The sequence below is a fragment of the Lipotes vexillifer genome, unplaced genomic scaffold (assembly GCF_000442215.2).
Source record: "Lipotes vexillifer unplaced genomic scaffold, Lipotes_vexillifer_v1.1 scaffold847, whole genome shotgun sequence".
In the NCBI taxonomy this organism is placed as follows: domain Eukaryota; kingdom Metazoa; phylum Chordata; class Mammalia; order Artiodactyla; family Lipotidae; genus Lipotes; species Lipotes vexillifer.
In genome coordinates this window covers 640842-662922 of record NW_006778821.1, presented here as the reverse complement: position 1 = coordinate 662922, position 22081 = coordinate 640842, and the positions used below count along the sequence as shown (strand labels likewise).

Genomic DNA, 22081 nt, shown 5'->3' with positions numbered 1-22081 from the left:
AATCAGAACACTTTTGAGTGTGAGGGAGTGCTAGTGATAATAATGCTGGGACAACAGGCACAAAATCAGACTGTCTCATGCAAACTGGGGACGCCCTACTGCACGTACACCTATATAATTAAAACATAAGTTGCACAAAGTAGTATTTATCTTTAATATGTGCAATGAACCCCGACATTTTCAATTCTGTTCTATTTCACTATGAAAATGCTAGTTATGACATTAACTTGGGTCAAAAGTTTGAAACGCTACTCTAGTTGATTGTTGGTACATGTGAGGGCTTTGGGGTGGTGATGGGGAGGGGAGAAGACGAGGGTGTATAGTGAAGTGAACGTCTGAGACGTACTGTAAACTTGTCCCAGCTGAATATTTTCGTGGATGTTCTCCAAGAAAAGTACTGGTAATGAACACTGCCTTCAGTCTACTCCCCATGATTAGCAAAAGATTTATTTAGATCCACCTTTCTGGATCCCCTTGTTCCACTTGGGACGCGCATCGTCTCTGTGTACTTCCGCCACCCTCTTTTCTTACCCTTGGGCTTTTATCTGTTAGTCTGCCCCTGATTTAGAGGTGTAAAGCTTCCAAGGAAGAGTGTCTCATTTACAGTGTCTGGCCCTCTGTGTACTCGCTCCTATATCTTGGAGTTGAAGCAGATGCTCTTGGAAAGCTAAATTGTCTTCTCTGCTCCACTCCCTCACACACACACATTTATACACAACTCCTGGACATCTCTCCTCTGTCTCAAAACTTTGCCAAGACATAACAGAGCAGGTTTTGCCTGCCAGTCGGGCATGTGAGACTCACACCTGGGCTTCTTCAGTCAATGGTCCCCCCCGTATATCAGGACTAGCTAAGAAGCCCTTGCAAATTTACCCACGGAGGAGAGAAGGGTCACCACTCTACCCTCTGTCCACCCTTCCTCAGGCTCTCCCAAAATGTTGGAACACTTGTACGTGTTAGCAAAAGCCACAGAATGCGAGAGACTCAGGAGTAATGCTTCACAGCAGTGAAATAACTTTCTGTAGGCTCCCATTTTGTAAAGATCTTTAGGACATGAAGACATATAGAGAAACACAGGGGTTTTCCTGCCTCAAAGGATAAACTATGTAATATCTTGAGACTGAAAGTCACTTATTCCTAAAGCAGATTTTATCACCCAGTCGTACGAATTCACGGACTAAACTTGACAACAGTTTAGTTTACTAGAGAGGATTGAGTATGTGGCTTTTCCCGGTGGTTATTAAATTGAATGTGTATATATATATATATATATATTTTTTTTTTTTTCCTAAATCATAACTCATACAAGATGGTTTAGACAGAGGAATTTAAAAACACACAGAGAAAAATTTGGTGGCACTAAGATTCCTGACTATGCTTAATGGTTTAAAAGATTCTTGAAAAACATATTAGCCCAGATGTAAGTTTGTCTTATTTTAATATTTTTACCAGAAGCTCATTTACATGCATAGCAGGTCAAGGTAGTAGAAGCCTAAAATATATACATACTAAATTAAATAGAAAATGTGATTAGGAACTATCAAATGAGAAGTTTGTAAAACAAACCAAGAATAATATAAATAATATAATATAAAATATTTTAATAATTATAAAATAATATAAATAATATAATATAAAATAATAGTAATTATTTTAATATAGTATTTTAGAAACATATACCTATGCCATTTAACCTTTATTTTAATATAGTATTTTAGAAACATATACCTATGCCATTTAACCTGTGAGGCATGGCCAATTGGGGTATTTGAGTTTTAGGGAGATTCAGCTGCTGTCTTAACTTGGTTCCCTAGAAGCAGAGTCTGTGACTTGCAGGGGGACTGCTCTCAGGGAAAAGATGTCAGTGAAGAGGGGAAGGGAAAAAGACCCAAGGAGGGATACAGTCTCAGGTAAAATCTAGCACCGTAAGGTCCTCAGTCATATAAATCCTGCAGGGCTGTACTTCCACCCACACCCCCTTTTTTGTTTTTAAAACAAATACTGCTTCTTATATCAGAATTTGTGTACATTACAATCTGGTCATGGCTTAGCTGGCTCAGGGTTTCTCATGAGGTTGCAATCAAGTTGTTGCCTTGGCCTGAGGTTTAATCTGAAGGCTCGACATGTGTGTATGTGTGTGTGTGTGTAGATCTTCCAACCTTATTCACATGATTATTGGCAGGCTTTGGTTCCTCACCACATGGGCTTCTCCATATAGGACTCCATCAAGACTCGGCAGCTGGCATGCCCCAGGATGAGTGATCCAAGAAAGACAGTGAGAGAATGTCCAAGATGGAAACCACAGTCCTTTTATATCTCAGAAGAGATATAACATCCCTTCTGCTATATTCTTTTCGTTAGAAGCAAAGTCAGTAAGTCCATCCCAATAAGGGAGAGGTATACAAAGGTATGAATTCTGGGAGAAAGGGGTCACGGGGGGCTGCATATCACAGTCTACCCTCTGGCACCCAGTGATCCATGTCCTTCCCACATGCAAAATACACTCATGCCTTCCCAAGGTCCCTAAAAGTCTTATCCCATTGTAGCATCAGCTCAAAGTCCAGAATCTCATCATCTAAATCAGGGCCAGGTGGGGACGAGGCTCCTTCTATGTACTTGCTTAACTGTAATTGCTTGAATACAGTTCTTCTCTATCTTTAGACCTGTAAAACCAAAGAGGTATCTTCTCCCCACATACCCAACCTACAATGGTTGAATAGCCATAATATTACTGCTATAGAGATTCCTGTTAAAAATGGGGTTAAATGGGAGGCATAAAGGAGTCACTGTTCCATAGAAGTCCTGAAATCTAGCTGGCCAAGCTTTGGTAGTTCTTTCTTCAGGCCTCACAGTCTGGAAAGAATTCTTTATGGTTCTCTGCTCTAGTCTCTACGCTCTTGATTCCACCCTCGAAGCAATCTTTCCTTTTCCAGGAAGGGTAACACCTATTTACAGCTAAGCAGCTCTATGAGCCTGTTTCCTGACAGTAGAATTCTGGGAGTTCAAAGTGCTCTCCTCACTCTATAATGTCTCTGTCCCCCTCAGTCATGTTGGTAATATTTCTGAATATATACCTCATTAAGAACTTTGTGGGTCTCCTGTCCGTTAGACATTCTGTCCATTAGACAGAAGCCACATCCACAAATCTCATAGACATAAACTCTTCTCTGTTGTTTCTTTGAGAGGATCTGGGAGACACACCTTTACTCTCTAAAGGGACTCTTGTATGACTGAAAGTACTCTGAAGCACTACCTTGACTTAACAAAGGATTTGACGGTCATATCCTTGGCTTTCTCTGTAGGCTGTGTTTTCCTGGCAGTGCCCTGGATTTGATCTTTGTTCAGAAGCCTTTCAGATGTCCTTTTGACTTTACTACAGCTGCAGTGTAGCCCCTTCGGCAAATCTTTTGCTAGCACTAAATCATCTGGTTCCCGAAAATGAATACCCTGTGGCTTCCAACAGTGCAAAATACCTTTTCCTTTTTCTTAAAATTTATTTATTTATTTTAATTTATTTAATTTTGGCTGTGTTGGGTCTTCATTGCTGCGTGCAGGCTTTCTCTAGTTGCGGCCAGCTGAGCTGGGGCTACTCTTCATTGCAGTGCATGGCCTTCTCATTGCGGTGGCTTCTCTTGTTGCGGAGCACAGGTTCTAGGCATGTGGGCTTCAGTAGTTGTGGCGTGCAGGCTCAGTAGTTGTGGCTCGCGGGCTTAGTTGCTCTGCAGCATGTGGGATCTTCCCGGACCAGGGATCGAACCCGTGTCCCCTGCATTGGCAGGCGGATTCTTAACCACTGTGCCGCCAGGGAAGTGCCTAAAATACCTTTTTTAGTCTAAACATCCAAATCTCCAGTATTGTCACCGTTCAGATTTATATCCTGAAGCTGTACTGAGTGGGATTAAACCATTCCAGACATACGAGCATAATGACGCATGATTTATGTGTCATAAGAAACATGAGGCAGATTTTTCTCTTTTCTTCCAACACTTGTCAGCTACCAATTCTGAATCATATGCTAGGTATACAAGGCAAATTAGACATGGTTCTCACCATTGAGCAATTTAGAGACATGATTTATCTCTACAAAATATATATTTTTAAATTAACTCTAGACCTATGCTGTCTAGTATGGTAACCACTAGCCACATGGCTGTAAAATTTTAAATTAGTTAAAGTTCAATGAAATAAAAAATGTATCCCCCCAGTTGTACTAGCCATATTTCAAGTGCTTAATGATCACACGTGGCTAGTGGATATTCCTATTGTACAGCATAGATATAGAGCATGTCCATCATTGCAGAAAGTTCCATTGGATAACAATAATCTAGAGAAGAAAGCAGTAAGATCTAATAAAGATAAGCACTTATCCTTGTTTTAAAGATATTTGTCTCTCCTCTCCCATACTAAAACGTTTCAAATATCAAGGAGATACTGCATACTTCTTTAGTAAATACTCTAACATGCTTCATAATAAAGAATGCTGTAAAACCATGATTCTTAATAATTTTTTGGATCACAGACCCTTATTAAAATCTACTAAAAGTTAGCAAGTTTTTCCCTAGGAAAGTATATTCATGTACCAAAAAGCATGTCCAATTACAAGGGGTTCATGGACTGCCCCAAAGCGCTTCCATCGTTCCTCTAGGAGGCCAGGGACTCAGGTTAAGAATCTTTACTGTGAAGTGAGTTTGATTTTCCCATTGACTTTCAGTATAAAATTGATGATGCAGTTTACTATTAAATATGATGACTCCTGATAGTAATAAAATTATAATTAGAATAAGGATGATGGGGGGAAAAACAAAAATTTCTGACAAAGGTTAAGAATGTATAGCTATCTTCAAAATAATTAAAAAATAAACCCAAACCTTTGAGCTAAAACTTGAACACAGAACCAGCAAATCTGTCAACTTGCATCATGTGTCACAGTCAGTACAGGAATGTAGTTTAGCAAATTGGCTACACCTTCCATTAGTTTCAAATGCTCCCTCTACCCACCACCGTCACAATGAAAAAACTTTTAGGGTGGTGAAAAGAGCAGTCTAGCCTTCTAAATCTAAATTCCTGGTGTAATTCTAATACATTTAATAGATATTTCTTAAGAGTGTGTTGGTTGCCTCAGTGGTGTTAACTACCTGGACATACTGGATGAAAGGGTAGGATTCAGTGGGCCAGGAAGACCCTTCTTTGAACTTTGGAGAAAAAGGAGTGACTGTTTCTTTGCAAATCTGTTGATTTAGATGAAGTTTCTGCAAGGAGAGCAGAATTATAAATGGAATTGGCTCCAGGTATGGCTGAGGGACAGAATCCTACATGGCACTGAGTTTCTGATTTCTGAGCCAATGTTGAATTTGTATTTGTGTGGACGAAGCCCTGAAGCATTCTTTCCAAAGAGTGGTAACCTGAGCCACATGAGGACTGATTAATGGTTTTCACGATAAAACCTCAATTAACCAGAATTCTAAAGGGACGGCCTTTTGTAAATAAAGAAGAGTTTGTTCGGAAACCTCCCTCTCTCCTTCCCTGCCAACTTCTCTCTCTCTTTTTATTCCTTTCTTTCTATTTTAACCCTGTGGAAAATCTTTCTCTAATATGTGTGAATTTCCTTTGCTGCTTTAGTAAGCTTTAATACGTACAGTCTGCTGAACATAAGTTAGTCAGTGGTCTTTGATCTTATTGTATCTTTCATGATGTCCATTTTGTAGGCTAGTCATCATTTTTTATAGAAGTTCATATATGAGTTTAGGCTGAATATAAACTGGGATTCTGGGGGAAGGGGTAGCTAATATCCGTTTATTTTGTATTCTCTTATCTCCTATCAATAATAGGCAGTAAATTTCCTGTTCATTTGTGAATCAGTTTGGATGCATTAAGCTGCAAGTGACAATGCTATTCACAATGGCTTAAATTGAAAGGACATTTATTATTGACCTAGCAAGAAGTATGGAGGTAGGATGTCTAGGGTTGATTTAGTAGCCCAATAAAGTCATCACGGACCCCAGGTTCTTTTAATAGTTCTACTCTACCATCCTCAGCCAAAAACCTTTTGTCCTGAGACATCTTGCCTCATGGTTGCAAAACGGCTGCTGTAGCTTCAGGCATTTATCCTTACACCATAGCTTCCAAAGCAGGAAGGGAGAAAAGAGGGCAAAAGAGTTTTCTTGTGCACTTTTCTCTTTTATCAGGGGGAAAGTCTTTTCCATAAGCCCTGTTCCCCCAAAGCAGACATATTTTTCCTTGTCACTGGCCAATACTGGGTTTCATGCCTACCCCTGGAACAGTCATTGGCAAAGGGGAATTTCTCACTTAGAGTCATCACAGTTCAAGATAGGCAGAGAGAGATAATGAGTGGTTGTGATCTAAGTGGAGGTGGATGGACCGATATAAGTGAGCTACTAATCAAGTTGCTAATCAAGGTAACCTCTTGAGATCATCTGAACTGTCTGCCTTGCAGGCTGTAATTTAAGTAAAGGCAGTAGTGAGAATGCCTGGTTTTGGGTTTCAATGAGCTTTCCAAAGAAACAACTGAGGGCTTCCCTGGTGGCACAGTGGTTGAGAATCCGCCTGCCAATGCAGGGGACACGGGTTCGAGCCCTGGTCCGGGAAGGTCCCACCTGCCGCGGAGCAACTAAGCCTGTGCTCCACAACTACTGAGCCTGTGCTCTAGAGCCCGTGAGCCACAACTACTGAGCCCATGTGCCACAACTACTGAAGCCCACACGCCTAGAGCCCATGCTCCACAACAAGAGAAGCCGCCGCAGTGAGAAGCCTGCACACCACAACAAAGAGTAGCTCCCACTCGCCTCAACTAGAGAAACCCACGCGCAGCAACAAAGACCCAACGCAGCCAAAAATTAAAGAAAACAAAGAACTGAGCAAGCCAAAACAAGATGGAGCAATAGTTAAAAAAAAAAAAAAAAAAGAAAAGAAAAGAAACAAATGAACAGAAGAGCTGCTTTACTCTGCCAGGGACGCTGCTACCCTGGGTGTGGTGATGCGAACCATCTTTATATCTCCTTTTGACTCATTACAAAGACTTGTCTCATGGTGTAACCAGGGGGGTTCCTCTCTTTAGGCAAACATTTACCACTCTTCAAATGACACCAGAGTTGAGCTTGTGGTCTTGAATTTGTGGTTTAACAATGCATGTAGTTTATTCCTGACGTGCCTGGTGAAGGCAAATGGAGAAAACTCAGAACCCAGAGTATAGAAATCCAGTTTCTGACAGTCGGCCCTGAACTCGTTTGTGTAGCAGTCCTCTTAGATGTGTAACAAGGCTTTGGTATGTGAGGACTTGCAATAACCTCATAAAAGAGAATGTTCTTATCTGTGATGGTTGCGGTCCCTGCTGGTAAATGTGTGATCAAGATGGTGTTAACTCAACCGTCAGTGATCAGACTAGGAAGGCTAGGAGGAAAGATCTCTAAATGTAAGATTATCGCTTTGAAGTTTGGGGCCTGGTACTGCTTTAAAGATTAAGCATCTACCATTTACTGGAATTCAATATTTAACATGTTAAAAATGAGTCAGTTCCAACTTCCAAATGAGTTTAAATTTTAAAATTCAGCACAGACTTTCTCTATGAGGCTGTTGTTTTCAGGGGCAGCATCACGAAATTTGACTTTAGCCATGCCTCGGTGAGAGGTTTTGAATAAACATCCAGATCATCAATTTCAACACTCATTTCCTACAGATTGTTATAACAAGACAGCTTTATATTTCTTTGTCATTAAGATAAGACATTTGATTTTCCTCCTTATCCTCCATCCAAGTTCATTTCATAAAATGGACTGATTCTCAGGTAACATAAACACCCACTTCTACCAGGTTTTCTTGGATTGCTGGAGAAAGTCTGGGCCGTATCTGAGTTATACACATTTTATTGCGTCTCCTCTGGCACGAGATTCGTATCCATTGGCCTCTTCTCAGAGTGAAGTTGACTTTCTTTCAATTCCGAGTCCAGAATTTCAGTTGGCATGTGGTAATTCCAAAAGCATTTGAGGCTCATCTTGATTGGCTCTGGCAATCTCAGCCCAGCCAGGTTCACTCTGAGAGGTCCCCTGTCCCTTCATGAATGGCCACAAAAGCTTTTACTCTTGGCTGTGCGTTCTAATAGCCCCTCTTGCATGGACTGTGCCAAAGCAGTGCTTCAAAAATATTCGTCCGTATCATGTGGCTTTTCTTGCTGCAGTTTCTGTTCTTTTTTATTGTAGGATCTGGAGACTCACCACTAGAAGACGATGAAGTCGCATATTCACACGCTAGATATAAAGGTGAATGCTTTGCTTATGTGCTAATGAAGACCTGCTGATGCCAGGAGGACTTTCCTTTTTGCCCTGCAGAGCAGACTGTAATAAAGTGACCAGACAACACATTTTAAGTTCTAATTACCTGTCGAGAAAACAAAATGTTTTAAAATTAATATGCATACGCTCCCATTTGAAAGAAAATACAGAAAAACAAATGAAAGAAAACAAAAAGCATTTGGAAATCTCTGAAGTGCTGTCCTGCAGCACCACAGTGGTGATTTTATTCTCATCAGTTTCTTTACTGTCCTTACTTCTGCAAAGCCAAGCTCTAGCTGATGAAAGTGAAAATCAAGCCATGAGTTCTACCTGATTCGTACATTACAGCCAGAATCGTCCAGAGTAAAGCATCCAAGGTCAAATCTGGACCCAGTGCTGCTAATGTACTGAGATGAATGAGGAATGAGAAAACTTGATTTTCATAAGCTCATTTCATTGTGCTCTTTCTGAGTCTGGCTTGGCTCCTGAAATGATGAGTAAAGTGTGTTGCCCAATGAAACTTTAACGATAAAGAACTCCATCTCTACACATTTCCAGCAATCCACCCCCTCCACCAGGTATAAAAAGCCTAAACAAGAACCTTCTATGCAGGCTCAGGTAAGTATGTCCATAAATATATTCTAATGGTGAGTTGTTTCTCTGAAGCTTTGGGAGCCCTGAGAAAAGTGAGGGTAAATTTAGATCATTTCTCTCTGAATTCAGTTCCTTTTACAGTTGAGAAATAATTTGAAGACAGTTGATTAATAAAGTTCTATTGTGGTATTTTGCCCAGGAAATTTGTCTGCATTCTGGCAGGAGGACACTCCCCTGCTCTGTCGTGATATGTCTAAGTTATAAGAGAATCAGGGTAGTACTGGTCAGCCTTTGGTTGGAGAGAGTCCTTCAGTTGTTTTCCACATAAGTGAACAACCTTTCTAATATAACGACTGGTGTCTATGTCCAGGTGTTTCCCACCATGTTCCACGTTTGCTTATGACCTGTGAATACAAATACTCATTCCTCTCCACAGCTCCTATATTACTGCCTCAGGAATTAACCAATCCAGCAAAGCACAAACTTGTTAATTAGATGTTTGGGGTAAGGTGGTATTCTGATTCCTAACACTTTTTTTTTTAACATCTTTATTGGAGTGTAATTGCTTTACAACGGTGTGTTAGTTTCTGCTTTATAGCAAAGTGAATCAGCTATATGTATACATACCTAACACTTCTTTCTTTCTTTCTTTCTTTTTTTTTTTTTTTTTTTTTTTTTTGGGGTCCCCGGGCCTCTCACTTTTTTGGCCTTTCCCGTTGGGGAGCCTCTCACTGTTGTGGCCTCTCCCGTTGCGGAGCACAGGCTCCGGACGCGCAGGGTCAGCAGCCATGGCTCACGGGCCCAGCCGCTCCGCAGCATGTGGGATCTTCCCGGACCGGGGCACGAACCCGTGTCCCCTGCATCGGCAGGCGGACTCTCAATCACTGCGCCACCAGGGAAGCCCCCTAACACTTCTTAATTGAGAGTTTTCAAAAATCTTTTGTTTTCGAGTCCCTTATTGAAAAATCTTCCTAAAACACCCGCGTGCACATGTGACCCTTCACATGTCCAAGAGGGGTTATATAGTGCCCTCAGATTATTGTTCTCAATGTTCATCCTCGCTTCGCAGCACTGCAAGTGTGGAAGGTAAACCAGATGCAGGAAAATATGTGCCTGGCCTAGAGCTTACCCGGAATGTTTAAGAATAAACACTTCTTAGGAAATTGTTTTCATTGTCATTTTTTTTTTAGTTTTAAAGTTAGAGGCAAACCGTTGTCCATTGGGAGATTACTTCTAGATCCTTGGGCCCCTACACAGTGTCTGGCACACTGTATATACCCAGTAAATGTTTTTTTGAATTAAACTGATAACTTATAAAATTTATCAAAGAAAAAAGAAAGTGAAGTGTAACCAACATTTAATGTGGCAAGCATTGCTTTTGATTCTTTTACTTGGAACACCATCCTGTCTTCACACAAATTGAGGGACGAAGGAAGGAGTGTAGAGCTATGTTGCTATTGTTTACAGATGAAGGAACCGCAGATGAGAGAGGGGAGGTGACTTGCGCAGACTCACACAGCTAGCAAACACTATGTTGGAGTCTGAAATCCAGATGTTTTAGCTCAACATCCAGAGTTTGTCTGAAATCCAGATGTTTTAGCTCAACGTCCAGAGTTCACTAGTAGCTCCTTAGTCTGCTACGTGACACTGCTTAGCCCAGGAACTCCACAATGGCCCAGGGAGATGAAAGAGTTCTCCTGAATAATTGATTTAGATTTCTCCCTAAATAAACCCTGTCTTAATTGAAGCAGCATAAGAGCTTCCTTTCTCTAAACCTCTATGTTAGATGTTTCGCTGATTCACTTTCAACTCATGCTATCTGCATGCACTTCAAATTCAAGTCAGTCACTGAATTTTTAATTATTATCACTGCAGGGCTGTTAAAACGTCAAAATATCTTCCAAAGGTTTGTCTTGGAAAGTAATCCAAAAGAAATTCCTTTTGCGAACAAATAAAAACAAGATATTTTTCCCCCCACATGTTGACAACAGCACAGCTTTTGGATGCGTAGGCAGCTCTGCTGGAAGGATTTGAAGACTCAAAATAGCTGAGTAAAAAAAAAAAATCTGCTAATTGCATGGTTGTACTGAAATATGCGAATTTGTAATATACGTATATGCAGGTCATTCTCTAATGGACCCGCTGCCTTAAATATTTGTCCTGGGCACATTTGTGGAAAAGACAACCATAATGTGTGTGTGCTAAGAATTGCGGGTCTGCCGCCTCATATTAGTTTACTCCAAAATCGTGCCCCTCGGGCTTCCCTGGTGGCGGAGTGGTTAAGAATCCGCCTGCCAATGCAGGGGACACAGGTTCGAGCCCTGGTCCAGGAAGATCCCACATGCCGCAGAGCAACTAAGCCTGTGCACCACAACTACTGAGCCTGTGCTCTAGAGCCCGCAAGCCACAACTGCTGAGCCCGTGTGCCACAACTACTGAAGCCCGCGCACCTAGAGCCCGTGCTCCACAACAAGAGAAGCCACCGCACTGAGAAGCCTGCGCACCCCAACGAAGACCCAACGCAGCCAAAAATAAATAAATAAATTTGAAAATGAAAAAATAAAATCGTGCCCCTCCTAAACTCACGCCAAAGTCCAGAAGCTGGAGGATGTGAGTGTTTTCAACATTTGAGCGAAAAACAAGTAGAGAATTGGATGCTCTTCCAGTTTGTACATCTGTGGAATTGTGATCAGGACCCAGAATGTAAAGAGGATTTGCCTTTAGCTGAAAGGTTTACAAGAGACTACCCAAAGTTATCAGTCAGAAGGATTAAGGAAGTAGGCCTGGGTGTGAGAGGGGTAGGAGATCAGAGAGGAATAAGAATTTGAATCATACAACTTCAAAGCTAGATGGGACCTTTTTTATTTTGACATTTTAGCACCGATATAAATATAAAACTTAATCAGAATAAAAATAACCATTGTAGATGGGACTTTGAAAATAATCTCATCCATTCCTCTTTCGTATAGACTATGAATGTGGGTCCCTGAAAATTTTTTTGAATTGTCCAGGTTACTAGGAGATGATAGATAATATCTGCCCAGGCCTCTTGACTCTGCCCAGTATCCACCATACTCCGCTAGCTCACTGTTTTCATTGTCTCCCTCTGGGTCTCCCATATTCATTCTCACCTCATCACCCTTCTGCCCTCTCCAATGGGGATTTCATTTTCTCTCTCTGGAGCCCACTTCTCAATCAAGGATTTCACAGTTTGGCCTGTGAGATGGTGACAAAAGGGTAGTGAAGGGGACCAGTTGGCAAGAGAAGAGGCTAGAGCTGGGGAAGCACAGAAGCCTTGCAGCCCGGCAGGGGAATAGGGCAGACAGGGAAACTAAGAGGAAGTGAGGCAGTGGGGGAGTTAGGAGGAAGGGGTGGGGGAGAGGACAAAGACAAAGAGGTCAGGCGATAGATGACTTTTAAGATTTAACACCAGCCATGGCCGCTGAGCCTGCGCGTCCGGAGCCTGTGCTCCGCAACGCGAGAGGCCGCAACAGCGAGAGGCCTGCGTACCGCAACAAAAAAAACAAAAAAACAAAAAAAATAGTGCTTCTTTGAGCTTGAAAACACCAAGTGCATTTTGGAGTTTCCTTGTGGGTGGTCTTTCCCATTACAGTTGGAAAAGACAGGCAGAAAGAGAGAGGGGGAGAGAAATATACCTCACTTCTAGTAGTCATAGAAGCCAGTAGGTTCCAAATGTTAGTTTAATTTGAGTGGTAGGCATCTATGGATTTTTCCAGAATTTATCTTAAGAACTTTTGATTATAGAAGAAATATCCACAACTTGGCAGTGCTAAGCAAACATACCCCAAAGGCTTCTCATTTACCTGTGATCTTGAAATCTCTTAGCTTCATGGCTTACCTGGAGCCATCACCAAAGAAAGAACTGAAACATTTAAAATCAGTTCAAGAATTCTTTTATAGGACTTCCCTGGTGGCGCAGTGGTTAAGAATCCACCTGCCAATGCAGGGGACACAGGTTCGAGCCCTGGTCCAGGAAGATCCCACATGCCCGGAGCAACTAAGCCCGTGCGCCACAACTACTGAGCCTGCGCTCTAGAGCCTGCAAGCCACAACTGCTGAGCCCGTGTGCCACAACTACTGAAGCCCGTGCGCCTAGAGCCCATGCTCCACAACAAGAGAAACCACCGCAGTGAGAAGCCCGCGCACCGCAACAAAGAGTAGCCCCCCACTCGCCACAACTAGAGAAAGCCCGCGTGTAGCAACGAAGACCCAACGCAGCCATAAATAAATAAATAAATAAATAAAAATTTAAAAAAATTCTTTTATACTTAGAGGAAAATAATGGAGATATGTATGCTGTTTTGTACTTTACTTCAGGGTCCAGATTTTTCTCATTTAAAAATGTTAGCATATACAGACTAGATGTATAAACCCAAGAGGAAGGAAACTTTGTGAACAAAGGAAGGCCTGGAGGCCTAGCGTAAGCTCTTGCAAGACTGCATCCAAGAGATCAAACTTAATCAGCTGTAGGCTAAGCGTGGGGCATCACTTCTCCCCAGAAAGTCCAGGAAACACTGCTTGAGTCCCGACGGTAGCACCCACTTGCAGCTGTCTGCAAAACATTATATGATGAAAATATTAGGCAAAGGAGATCTCAAAGCACATAAGTTAAAAAAAAAAAAAACAGTCCATGCACGAGACCTGGACAGAACTGTTGGTTTTCATGGCTGAGAAGCAGCCAGAAACACATCATCAGAAGAGAATTCCTGGCAAAGTCAAGCAGGGCATTTCCTCCTTCTCGGCCACGTGATGGCGCACGAACTTCACTCACTGTCAGCTCAGGTGCTGGGGTGGAGGGAGAAGCTGGCAGCCCTAGGTAGGGGGCTCCTGTTCAAGGCATGGAGAGCCTGACAGGCTTGAGGGAGCTCGTCTCTGGTCCCCATTGACTGTGTGGTGGCCACTGTGGGAGCTTTCGAGGAGCTAGTCTGGCCCTACTAATTTTATGGCCCTCAGCGACACCTTCCAAAGGCCCAGGGGAGAGGTTCTGATTCAATAGTGTCATCCTAAGCTGTGCTCTGGGCAACTACGAGACCAAAATCAAAACACCCTGGAACTTTGCCATTGGAGAAGGGTGTCATCTCTTACCTAAATGGGACTTAACTGGGGACATCTGAAAAAGGAGGTGGCTTCCCAATGGGGAGAAATTGTTCTGTGACGTTAAGCCCAAATTATATCCTGTGGCAAACCCCTGGAAATTGTTGCTTCGTTCACATTCATTAGGATCGTATTAAACGCTTTTACAGTGAATATGACACAGACTTGGAAAAAATCTAAATTAACCAATTATTGACTCCCCCGCCACTCTGTATGGATGGCTGGGGTTAAGGTTCACAATGGTAACAGTTGCTCTCAAGGGAATTATGTATCTAGTTAAGGGAAATATTCAAAAGAACAAGCATTCATTGAACGTTTACTATGTGCTAGGCACTGTGCTAGACGCTTGATATGCATTTTTTTTCAGTCCTTGTAAGAGGACTTGTAAGAGTCCTCTGACATAGGTAGAGGTACTGACTCAGAGAGGTTAAGTAACTTGTCCAGGATCACACAGCTACTAATGGAGGAACCTGGACCCATATTCGTATATGTCTGACACCTACTCCCATGATCATAACCTCCCCACCCAGAGACAACTTAAAAGACATGGGGGCACTATTTGGGGGTCCAAAATCTGGAATGCAGTCAGCCAGGGACTTCGAGAGTGAAGAGACACATTTTCTGAAGATGTCACTTGCTATTTCTCCTCTCCTTTGTTTCTGCTACCTGTAGACACCCCGTGGTGCTCCCCCATCAAGGTGAAGTATGGGGATGTGTACTGCAGGGCCCCTCAGGGAGGATACTACAAAACAGCCCTGGGAACCAGGTGTGACATTCGCTGCCAGAAGGGCTACGAGCTGCATGGCTCTTCCCAGCTGATCTGCCAGTCAAACAAACGGTGGTCGGACAAGGTCATCTGCAAGCGTGAGTAGCCCGGCCCCATGTTGGGGCCTCGGGGCCATTCGGGGCCAAAGTTCTTTTGCTCTGAGATCAGGGATTTTTACTGAATGCTTTGTGGTCTTTGATGAGAAAAACTCCCCTTGTGAGCAGAAGCCATGCGTTAGTTCCTAAGATATGGCGGAAGTAAGATGACACATTTCAGACAGAGGGGTGCGATCAGCTGTTTGGAAAGGGGGAGAGAACAGAGGTCTGTTTAGCAAAGTGCTGGCCCCAGCAGAGGGTTTGGGGATTGAAAAACAAACAAGACACACAGGTAAAGACACACTCTTCCATCAAGGGTCATCTGCCATCAGGGGTCCCACAGAATAGCATTAGAGACAGACGTGTAAAACCGACAGAAGCATGAGAATGGTGCTCTGCCATGGACTCCTGGTAGTAGACACAAGCATCCTCCCGAGGCAAGGGGAGAATTACCGCGGAAGAATGCTGATTCCATGAAAGGCGCTGTGCCTCAGGGGGGAAGGTTGGAAGCACATTTCAGGGGCTGACTTTTAGTTCCTGGAAAGTCATCTCATTTGGGAAACTGCAAGTGACACAGCATCGTTGAAGTGCATTTTAGATGCCATTGCTGTTCAAAAAAGCTGTCATGATGGAGCGCCTGCTGTGTGCCAAGCATTTCACATATATGCAATTTTTGCAACAATGCTATTGATATGGGTGCCATTACTTTGTTGTTGGGAGACTGAGGTTGGGGTCTGCAGCCTTGTGATCCAGTCTAGGCAGACTACGCCTCTGGGTGACTACAGTGAACACTTTCAGTGCTTCCCCCATATGTCCCTGGATGCCCTGCTACCAGTTCTGTGTGTCCATCCCCCAGCTTCTGGGCGCTTTGCTCTTAATGACTCGCACCTTCGGTTGATCTACCACGGAAGAAGTGGCTCTGCGCCTTCAGAGGACCGCTTTCTTCGTTCTGACAGGGAGAGCATTCCCCATGGGCAGCCTGTAGCTGCCCAGTACTGACTGGTAAAGGATTAGGAAAGCCCAGCTGCCCTGCCTGGAGGCAGGGCAGACTCAGGCATCACTCACGCTCCAGAGCTCCCCTGCGGAATCAGGCTGAGGCTGACTTTGCCTGAGTTGCTGCCTTGCCCGGCTTCCTCCCCTCCCCCGTTCTGCTTCCCCCACCCTTCACTGGTCTCCCCTGGGAGCACTCTCTTAATCACTTGCACACAAATCCTGGTCTCAGCGTCTGTTTCTGAGGAGCCCAGCCTAAGACCGTGGTTTAGCTGGGATGCCAACCCAAGCCAGTCTGGTGTAAAACTTTGTGTCCCTCCTGTGTGACATGCAACCATTGTTACCAAATGCGAGTTCATGTGCCTGATGCACAGCGAGGCCAAACAAATCGAAACATCGGAGTTTGGAGCAGTGAAAGGTTATTGCAGGACCAAGCAAGCAGAACGAGTGGCTCGAGCCCAAACCCACCGCCCCACCAACTCCTTGAAAGGGTTCAGCACAGCATTTTTAAAGACCAGGTGAGGGAGGGGTGTTGCAGGGTACACAATTCAGCTTGTACACAATTCTCTGATTGGCTGATGGTGAGGAAACGGAGGTTAACATTCTAGGCTCCAGAAGGTCTGGGGGCTACGTGCTCATGATCATCAAGTAGTTAATTTCTTCCATTTGGTGGTGGTTTTAGCATCTGTAAAACTCAGGGAATATGCATCAGATGCTATTATCTGGGTGCTTCAGAGAGGAGCTACAGCAGAGGGTATGGGGGAGGGGTCTGCCCTGGGAAGGGCCCATAGGGTCCTGCTCGGTTACCCTATCTATCATTTCTCTACTTCTATCAGTTATATTTCAGTTAACTTCACCCTATGCTTTCAGAGTTTCTGGACTCTGAAACTCCATGAACAAAATCTAAGTAATACTGAATCTCTGGTTTTCCCTTTCTCAGAAAAGCGATGTCCTACCCTTGCCATGCCGGCAAATGGAGGGTTTAAGTGCGTCGACGGTGCCTACTTTAACTCCCGGTGTGAGTACTACTGCTCGCCAGGATACACACTGAAAGGGGAGCAGACAGTCACGTGTATGGACAACAAGGCGTGGAGTGGCCGACCAGCCTCCTGTGTTGGTAAGAGAATATCACCAGCCCTCAGGAGGCGCCTGCTTTGGGAGGAGCAGGGGGTGTCCGTACGCTGGATTTTGAAGGAAGCATCCATGTCCCGGATGTAAAGCATAAGCACCCAGTTTTGCTTTCAGTGGTTCTCTTCATCCCTATTTCTCTGGCTCAGCGCAGACCTAGCCTCAGTCTCTACGCTAGAGTTGACTTCACAGCTCATGGCTTTCCTCTGACTTTTGTCTCTCTCTTGGATTGTGATTGAGGCAGCTGGAGGCTGGCAGAGGTACGGGGTAATCCCGCTGCTTTAGTTCAGGGTTCTTCCCTGTAGCACTGAGCAGAGTTTTTGACATTGGCCGGACATTCCTGCAGAGAGCATCTCTGTGTCTTTCAGCTGGCAGATTTAGTTCCATAGTCATCGACTCCGGTAGTCAGCAAACACTCAGTTTGTAAACTGGAAGGGATTTGGCTATTTTACCTTAGTCTGGATTTGTTGGGCAAATAGTAGTTCTTAGTTCTTAGTTGTGGTTCTGGGAGCTGGAAATCTTTACAAATGCAAACTCAGGGCTCCGCCCCAGACCTGCTGAATCAGAAACTCTGGGGATGGGGCCCAGCACTTCCGTGCTTTAATGAGCCTCGCGGGGCATTTCAAAGTGCTTAAAGAGAGAGCCGCTGATCTAAGGCGGTGCTTCTCCAACTTGGGAATCACCTGGGAAACTTGGTAAAAATGCAGCTTTCTGATTCAGTAGATCTGGGGTGTAGCCTGGGATTCTCTAGGGCAAGGTTTCTGAATCTTGGAACAATGGACATTTGGGGTCAGATAATTATTCGTCCTGGGGTCCTGTCTTTTGCACTCTAGGATGCTTAGCAGAGCCTTGGCTTTTACCCACTAGATGCCAGTAACATCTCCCCCCAACTCCCACCTGTGACAACCAAAAATGTCTTCAGACGTTGTCAAATGTCCCCTGGAGAGAGGAGAGGAAGTAGGAAAATCACTCCCCCCACCCTTGAGAATCACCCATCTAGGGGCAGTGGGTCCCTTCTCCCCACCCTCGCCCCTGCTACTTAATAGAATCACCTGAGTATCTTTTAGAACCTAGCCATGCCTTGGTCCAACCCTAGAGATTCTGATTCAATTAGCCTGATGTGGGACAGCTGGAGGAGGCGAGCGGCATTATAAAAGCTTCCCAGGTGGTTTTCATATGCAGCCAGGATCCAGGACCATTGTCCGAGAGCAGTGGATCTCAGAGTATGGTCCCCTGATCAGAAACATCAACCTCAGAAATGCACATTTCCAGACCTGCAGGATTGCTGTATTCTGATGCTCTAAAGGTTGAGAACCTGCCTTAGAAGATCGAATTTGGGAAGAACTTTAGTACCTTTTTACTCAAAATAGTGCCCAGCAGTTTCAGCACCAGCAGGAAGCCTGTTGGAAATGGAGAATCTTGGGACCCATCCGAAGCTGGCAGATCAAACTCCACATTTTAAGAAGATCCCCAGGGGATTCCTATGTCCTTTAAACATTGAGGCAGACTGCTCTGGGACAGTGGTTTTCAACTCTGGCTGCCATTTAAATCTGAATATCTGGGGTCCTGGTATTTTTCCAGAACTCCCCCAAGTAGTTGAAAACCACTGTCCCAGGAGACTGTTTACTCATAAAGTGTTAGAGCTGCCAGGACCCACCCCAGCAGAACATTCTAGTCCAATCCCCCATCTACGGAGGAGGCCTGAGAGGTCACCTGACTTGCTTGATGTTGTGTAGAGCCAAGCCTGTGTCTCCAGGCTTTCAGGCTCAAAGTCCCTGAATCCAGAGACAGCTCTGGCACTGAGGTGCCAAGGCAGCTGGCCACAGGAGCCTGGCTCCTACCCTGCTTGGGTCTACCCATCCTCCAGAGAGTCCTCCAGCTCAGTCTGCCCACGTGCTTTACCCCAAGGACTCCTTCCTGACTGCTCGGAGCCTGGAGCAGATAATTCAGGAATGAGACTGAAACTGGATGCTACCCTCTGGGGGCAGTTGTACAACAACTCCTCTGGCCTTGGTCCCCAGGGTGTGTTCATGATGGTACCACTGTCCACTCTATCCCTTGGCAGCATCAGCCGTTCTTACTCTGCAGTTATGTGGTTAATGAGCTACAGCCGGGGGACCTGGCCAAGGTATTATTGCAGGAAGGGGGACCCCTTCCAGGGCCCGAGCGTGGCCTCTTGTCTAACACCCGGAAGTGAGTTGTCTGAGGAGACACACGTGCTGACAAAGCAAAAGACTTTATTGGGAAGGGGTGCCTGAGCGGAGAGCAGTGGGGTAAAGGAACCCAGGAGAACGGCTCTGCCACGTGGCTCGCAGTCTCAGGTTTTATGGTGGTGATGTTAGCTTTCCGGGTTGTCTCTGGCCAATCATCTTGCTCGTGCCCATATTTGGTCGGACTCAGGGTCCTGCCTGGTGGCGCACGCATCTCTCAGCCAAGATGGATTCCAGCGTGAGGGTTTCTGGGAGGTTAGGTCAGGACATATCGTCTCCTCCCTCCTTTCAGCCCCTTCCGAAATTCTTCCAGGTTAGTTTCTTTTTTGTTTGTTTGGTTTTTTTTGGCTGCGTTTGGGTCTTTGTTGCTGTGCGCGGGCTTTCTCTAGTTGTGGCAAGCGGGGCTACTCTTCGTTGTGGTGTGCAGGCTTCTCATTGTGGTGGCTTCTCTTGTTGTGGAGCACGGGCTCTAGGCTCGAGGGCTTCAGTAGTTGTGGCACGTGGGCTCAGTAGTTGTGGCTCCTGAGCTCTAGAGCACAGGCTCAGTAGTTGTGGTACACGGGCTTCATTGCTCGGCAGCGTGTGGGATCTTCCCGGACCAGGGCTCGAACCCACGTCCCCTACATTGGCAGATGGATTCCTAACCACTGTGCCACCAGGGAAGTCCCCAGTTTAGTTTTACAAACATACTATGGGCTGGCATGTCTTGTCCTCCCTCCTTTTGGCCCCTCCCGAATTCTCCCGGTGAGTTTTCAGCAGCAGCGCTGTGTTCTTTGTCGGGACCTCCTGCTGTGAGACAACTCAGGCAAGCGGTTGTCATCGTGCCTGGCCAAGGCAGGCAGTTTTGGTCAATGGTTCCCTACCAATGCGAGCAAAAACCTTCTGCATCAGAGTCACAGCCTGGACCTTACCTTGTATCTATCTGACAAGAGCACCAGGTCCAAATAATTACTCAGATAACCGAGTCAGATTTGTATCGAGCTTTTCTTTTTCTAGGATTTAGGTAGGAGTTTGAATTGATCAGTAACTGGGAAGACAGAAACCATTCTAGGTATTTCCAGCAGAGGAGAATTTAATAAGGGGCATTGGTTACAAAAACATAGGAAGAGCTAGAGGAGCAAAAGAGGAAAAACATTGTTACGAGGGATTAGTTGCAGCAGAAATCCATAGCAACCAAGGGCTGGGGGAGCAAAAGTGGCCTGGTAGCGTTACCCCAAATCCAGAAGCTCACGCTGATGTTGACATGTCTGTACCTGACACCATCATGGATGAGAATGAAGCCAGGAGCCCAGGAAGCCCTCACTGAAGCCCCTACCAGAAGCATAATGGCTCCCATCTTCTTCCTGCCTTCTATTCTCATGAGAGTGCCTCCCACTGGCAAACCTAGCTGGTACCCAGCTGGCAGAAGGAGTCCAAGAAATGTCATTTCGTGACTTTTAGTGCAGGCAGTAAAAGGGAGATGATAGAAAAACTGAGCACCAACAGAATCTTTGGCACAGCAACCATTTTCTGAGGTCTTAGACATCTCCCCGTGAATCACTGTACTCAGCAAGAAGAACGCAGAGCAGCCCCGCTCAGCCAGTGCAGATAGGATAGCGCCCAGGCTGTGAGCTCTGGACACGCTCCTTTGGAAGGACATGACTTCAGGCCAGATGTTCAGGTCAGAAGAGGACCTCACAGATGTTGCTTTCACTCTCTCCCCTATGACTTGGTATGTGCAAGCTAGCTCTTCAAAACAACCCCTCCCCCCAGTTTGGACTCTCTCTTTCCTCACACTGGAAGGGCCAGAGGTGATGGGATGGGAGGAGATGCCAATCTTCATGCTGAGCAAGCTTTGGCAGAATCTTCTAGGGATCACACTGTTCAGATGTCCATATTGTGTGCAACAGTGGAAAGAAAATGCTGATTATTCTCTAAAAGCAACAAGCATGTCTTAAGCCAGACCAGATGGGCCTGGAACCTTCCCAGAGGGAGAGAGAAAGAACTAAGAAATGAACCCCAGTTTCAGGGCATTTATCTTAGAGTGGGCCAGGGCAAGGTTCGGGCATCTTTGGGGGAAGGGGAATTTGTGCGCGCAGTGAGGCGGGGTGGGGAATGGTGAAAAGGGGACACGTGAGCCACAAGAGAGCAATGAGCTCCCAGGAAAAGGAGAGAAATGGACAAAGTAAGCAGGCAATTCTTTCTTAGATTTTGTGACAGATAAGCTGGAGCTTGTCCCCGGTGAATTTTACTGCAGGGATGTCATGGATACTTTTGGCTTTAAATGTATTATTAAATTCGTTTAATGACTTTGTTTGTGTGTTGGCAAGGCTCAGGGGTCCTTGAGCACAACTCAGAGCCTCAGCGTAGTTTAGGAGCTGACACATGGTGGCCGAGCATTTCCCAGGTTTCCACACAGCCTTGAACAGTGCCTCTGGGCCAGAGCTGTACTGAGTGCTGAGGAAATCGTCTCAGTTCTCCTCTAGATCTGGAGGGAAGAGAGGACACTGGGCTTACTTTTCACTCCTCTGAGGTCTGGCTAATTTGAAAGGACCGCAAGTTAAAACTCATTCTCTTATGGAGCCCACACTCTGGCAGTGGGCTCAAATCCACGGTTATTTCAGAAACAGATATAGATAGAAATCAGTCAGTGTGGAAGAAACAACATACTGCAAATTGCAGGAGGGTAAGATATTTAGAGAGCCGCAACTTCCGTTGATATATAAAAAAAATAAACCATAGAGTGTAATAACTATTGTTTGGGGGGATTTTCCATTTTTAGTTCATTTCGGTTACATTGGCATTTAGATAGAACAATGGACAGTTAGAATTACAAGGCCTCATCTAGAGACCAGATTTTGAGTAGACACACGATCTCTCCTTTAGACCAACAGTTTTCCCTAGGCCAAAAGGGAAAGA

The 22081-nt window shown here is 44.9% G+C and overlaps 1 protein-coding gene across 1 annotated transcript in view; it reads left to right on the top strand.

The window, feature by feature from the left end:
- SRPX (sushi repeat containing protein X-linked) overlaps positions 1–22081 on the top strand; it is a 103210-nt gene that overhangs the window by 36891 nt on the left and 44238 nt on the right. Inside the window, exons 2-4 of the mRNA XM_007451974.1 lie at positions 8214–8273; positions 14667–14858; positions 16786–16962. Coding sequence (XP_007452036.1) covers positions 8214–8273; positions 14667–14858; positions 16786–16962 — 429 coding nt within the window. The remainder of the gene's footprint in view (positions 1–8213; positions 8274–14666; positions 14859–16785; positions 16963–22081) is intronic.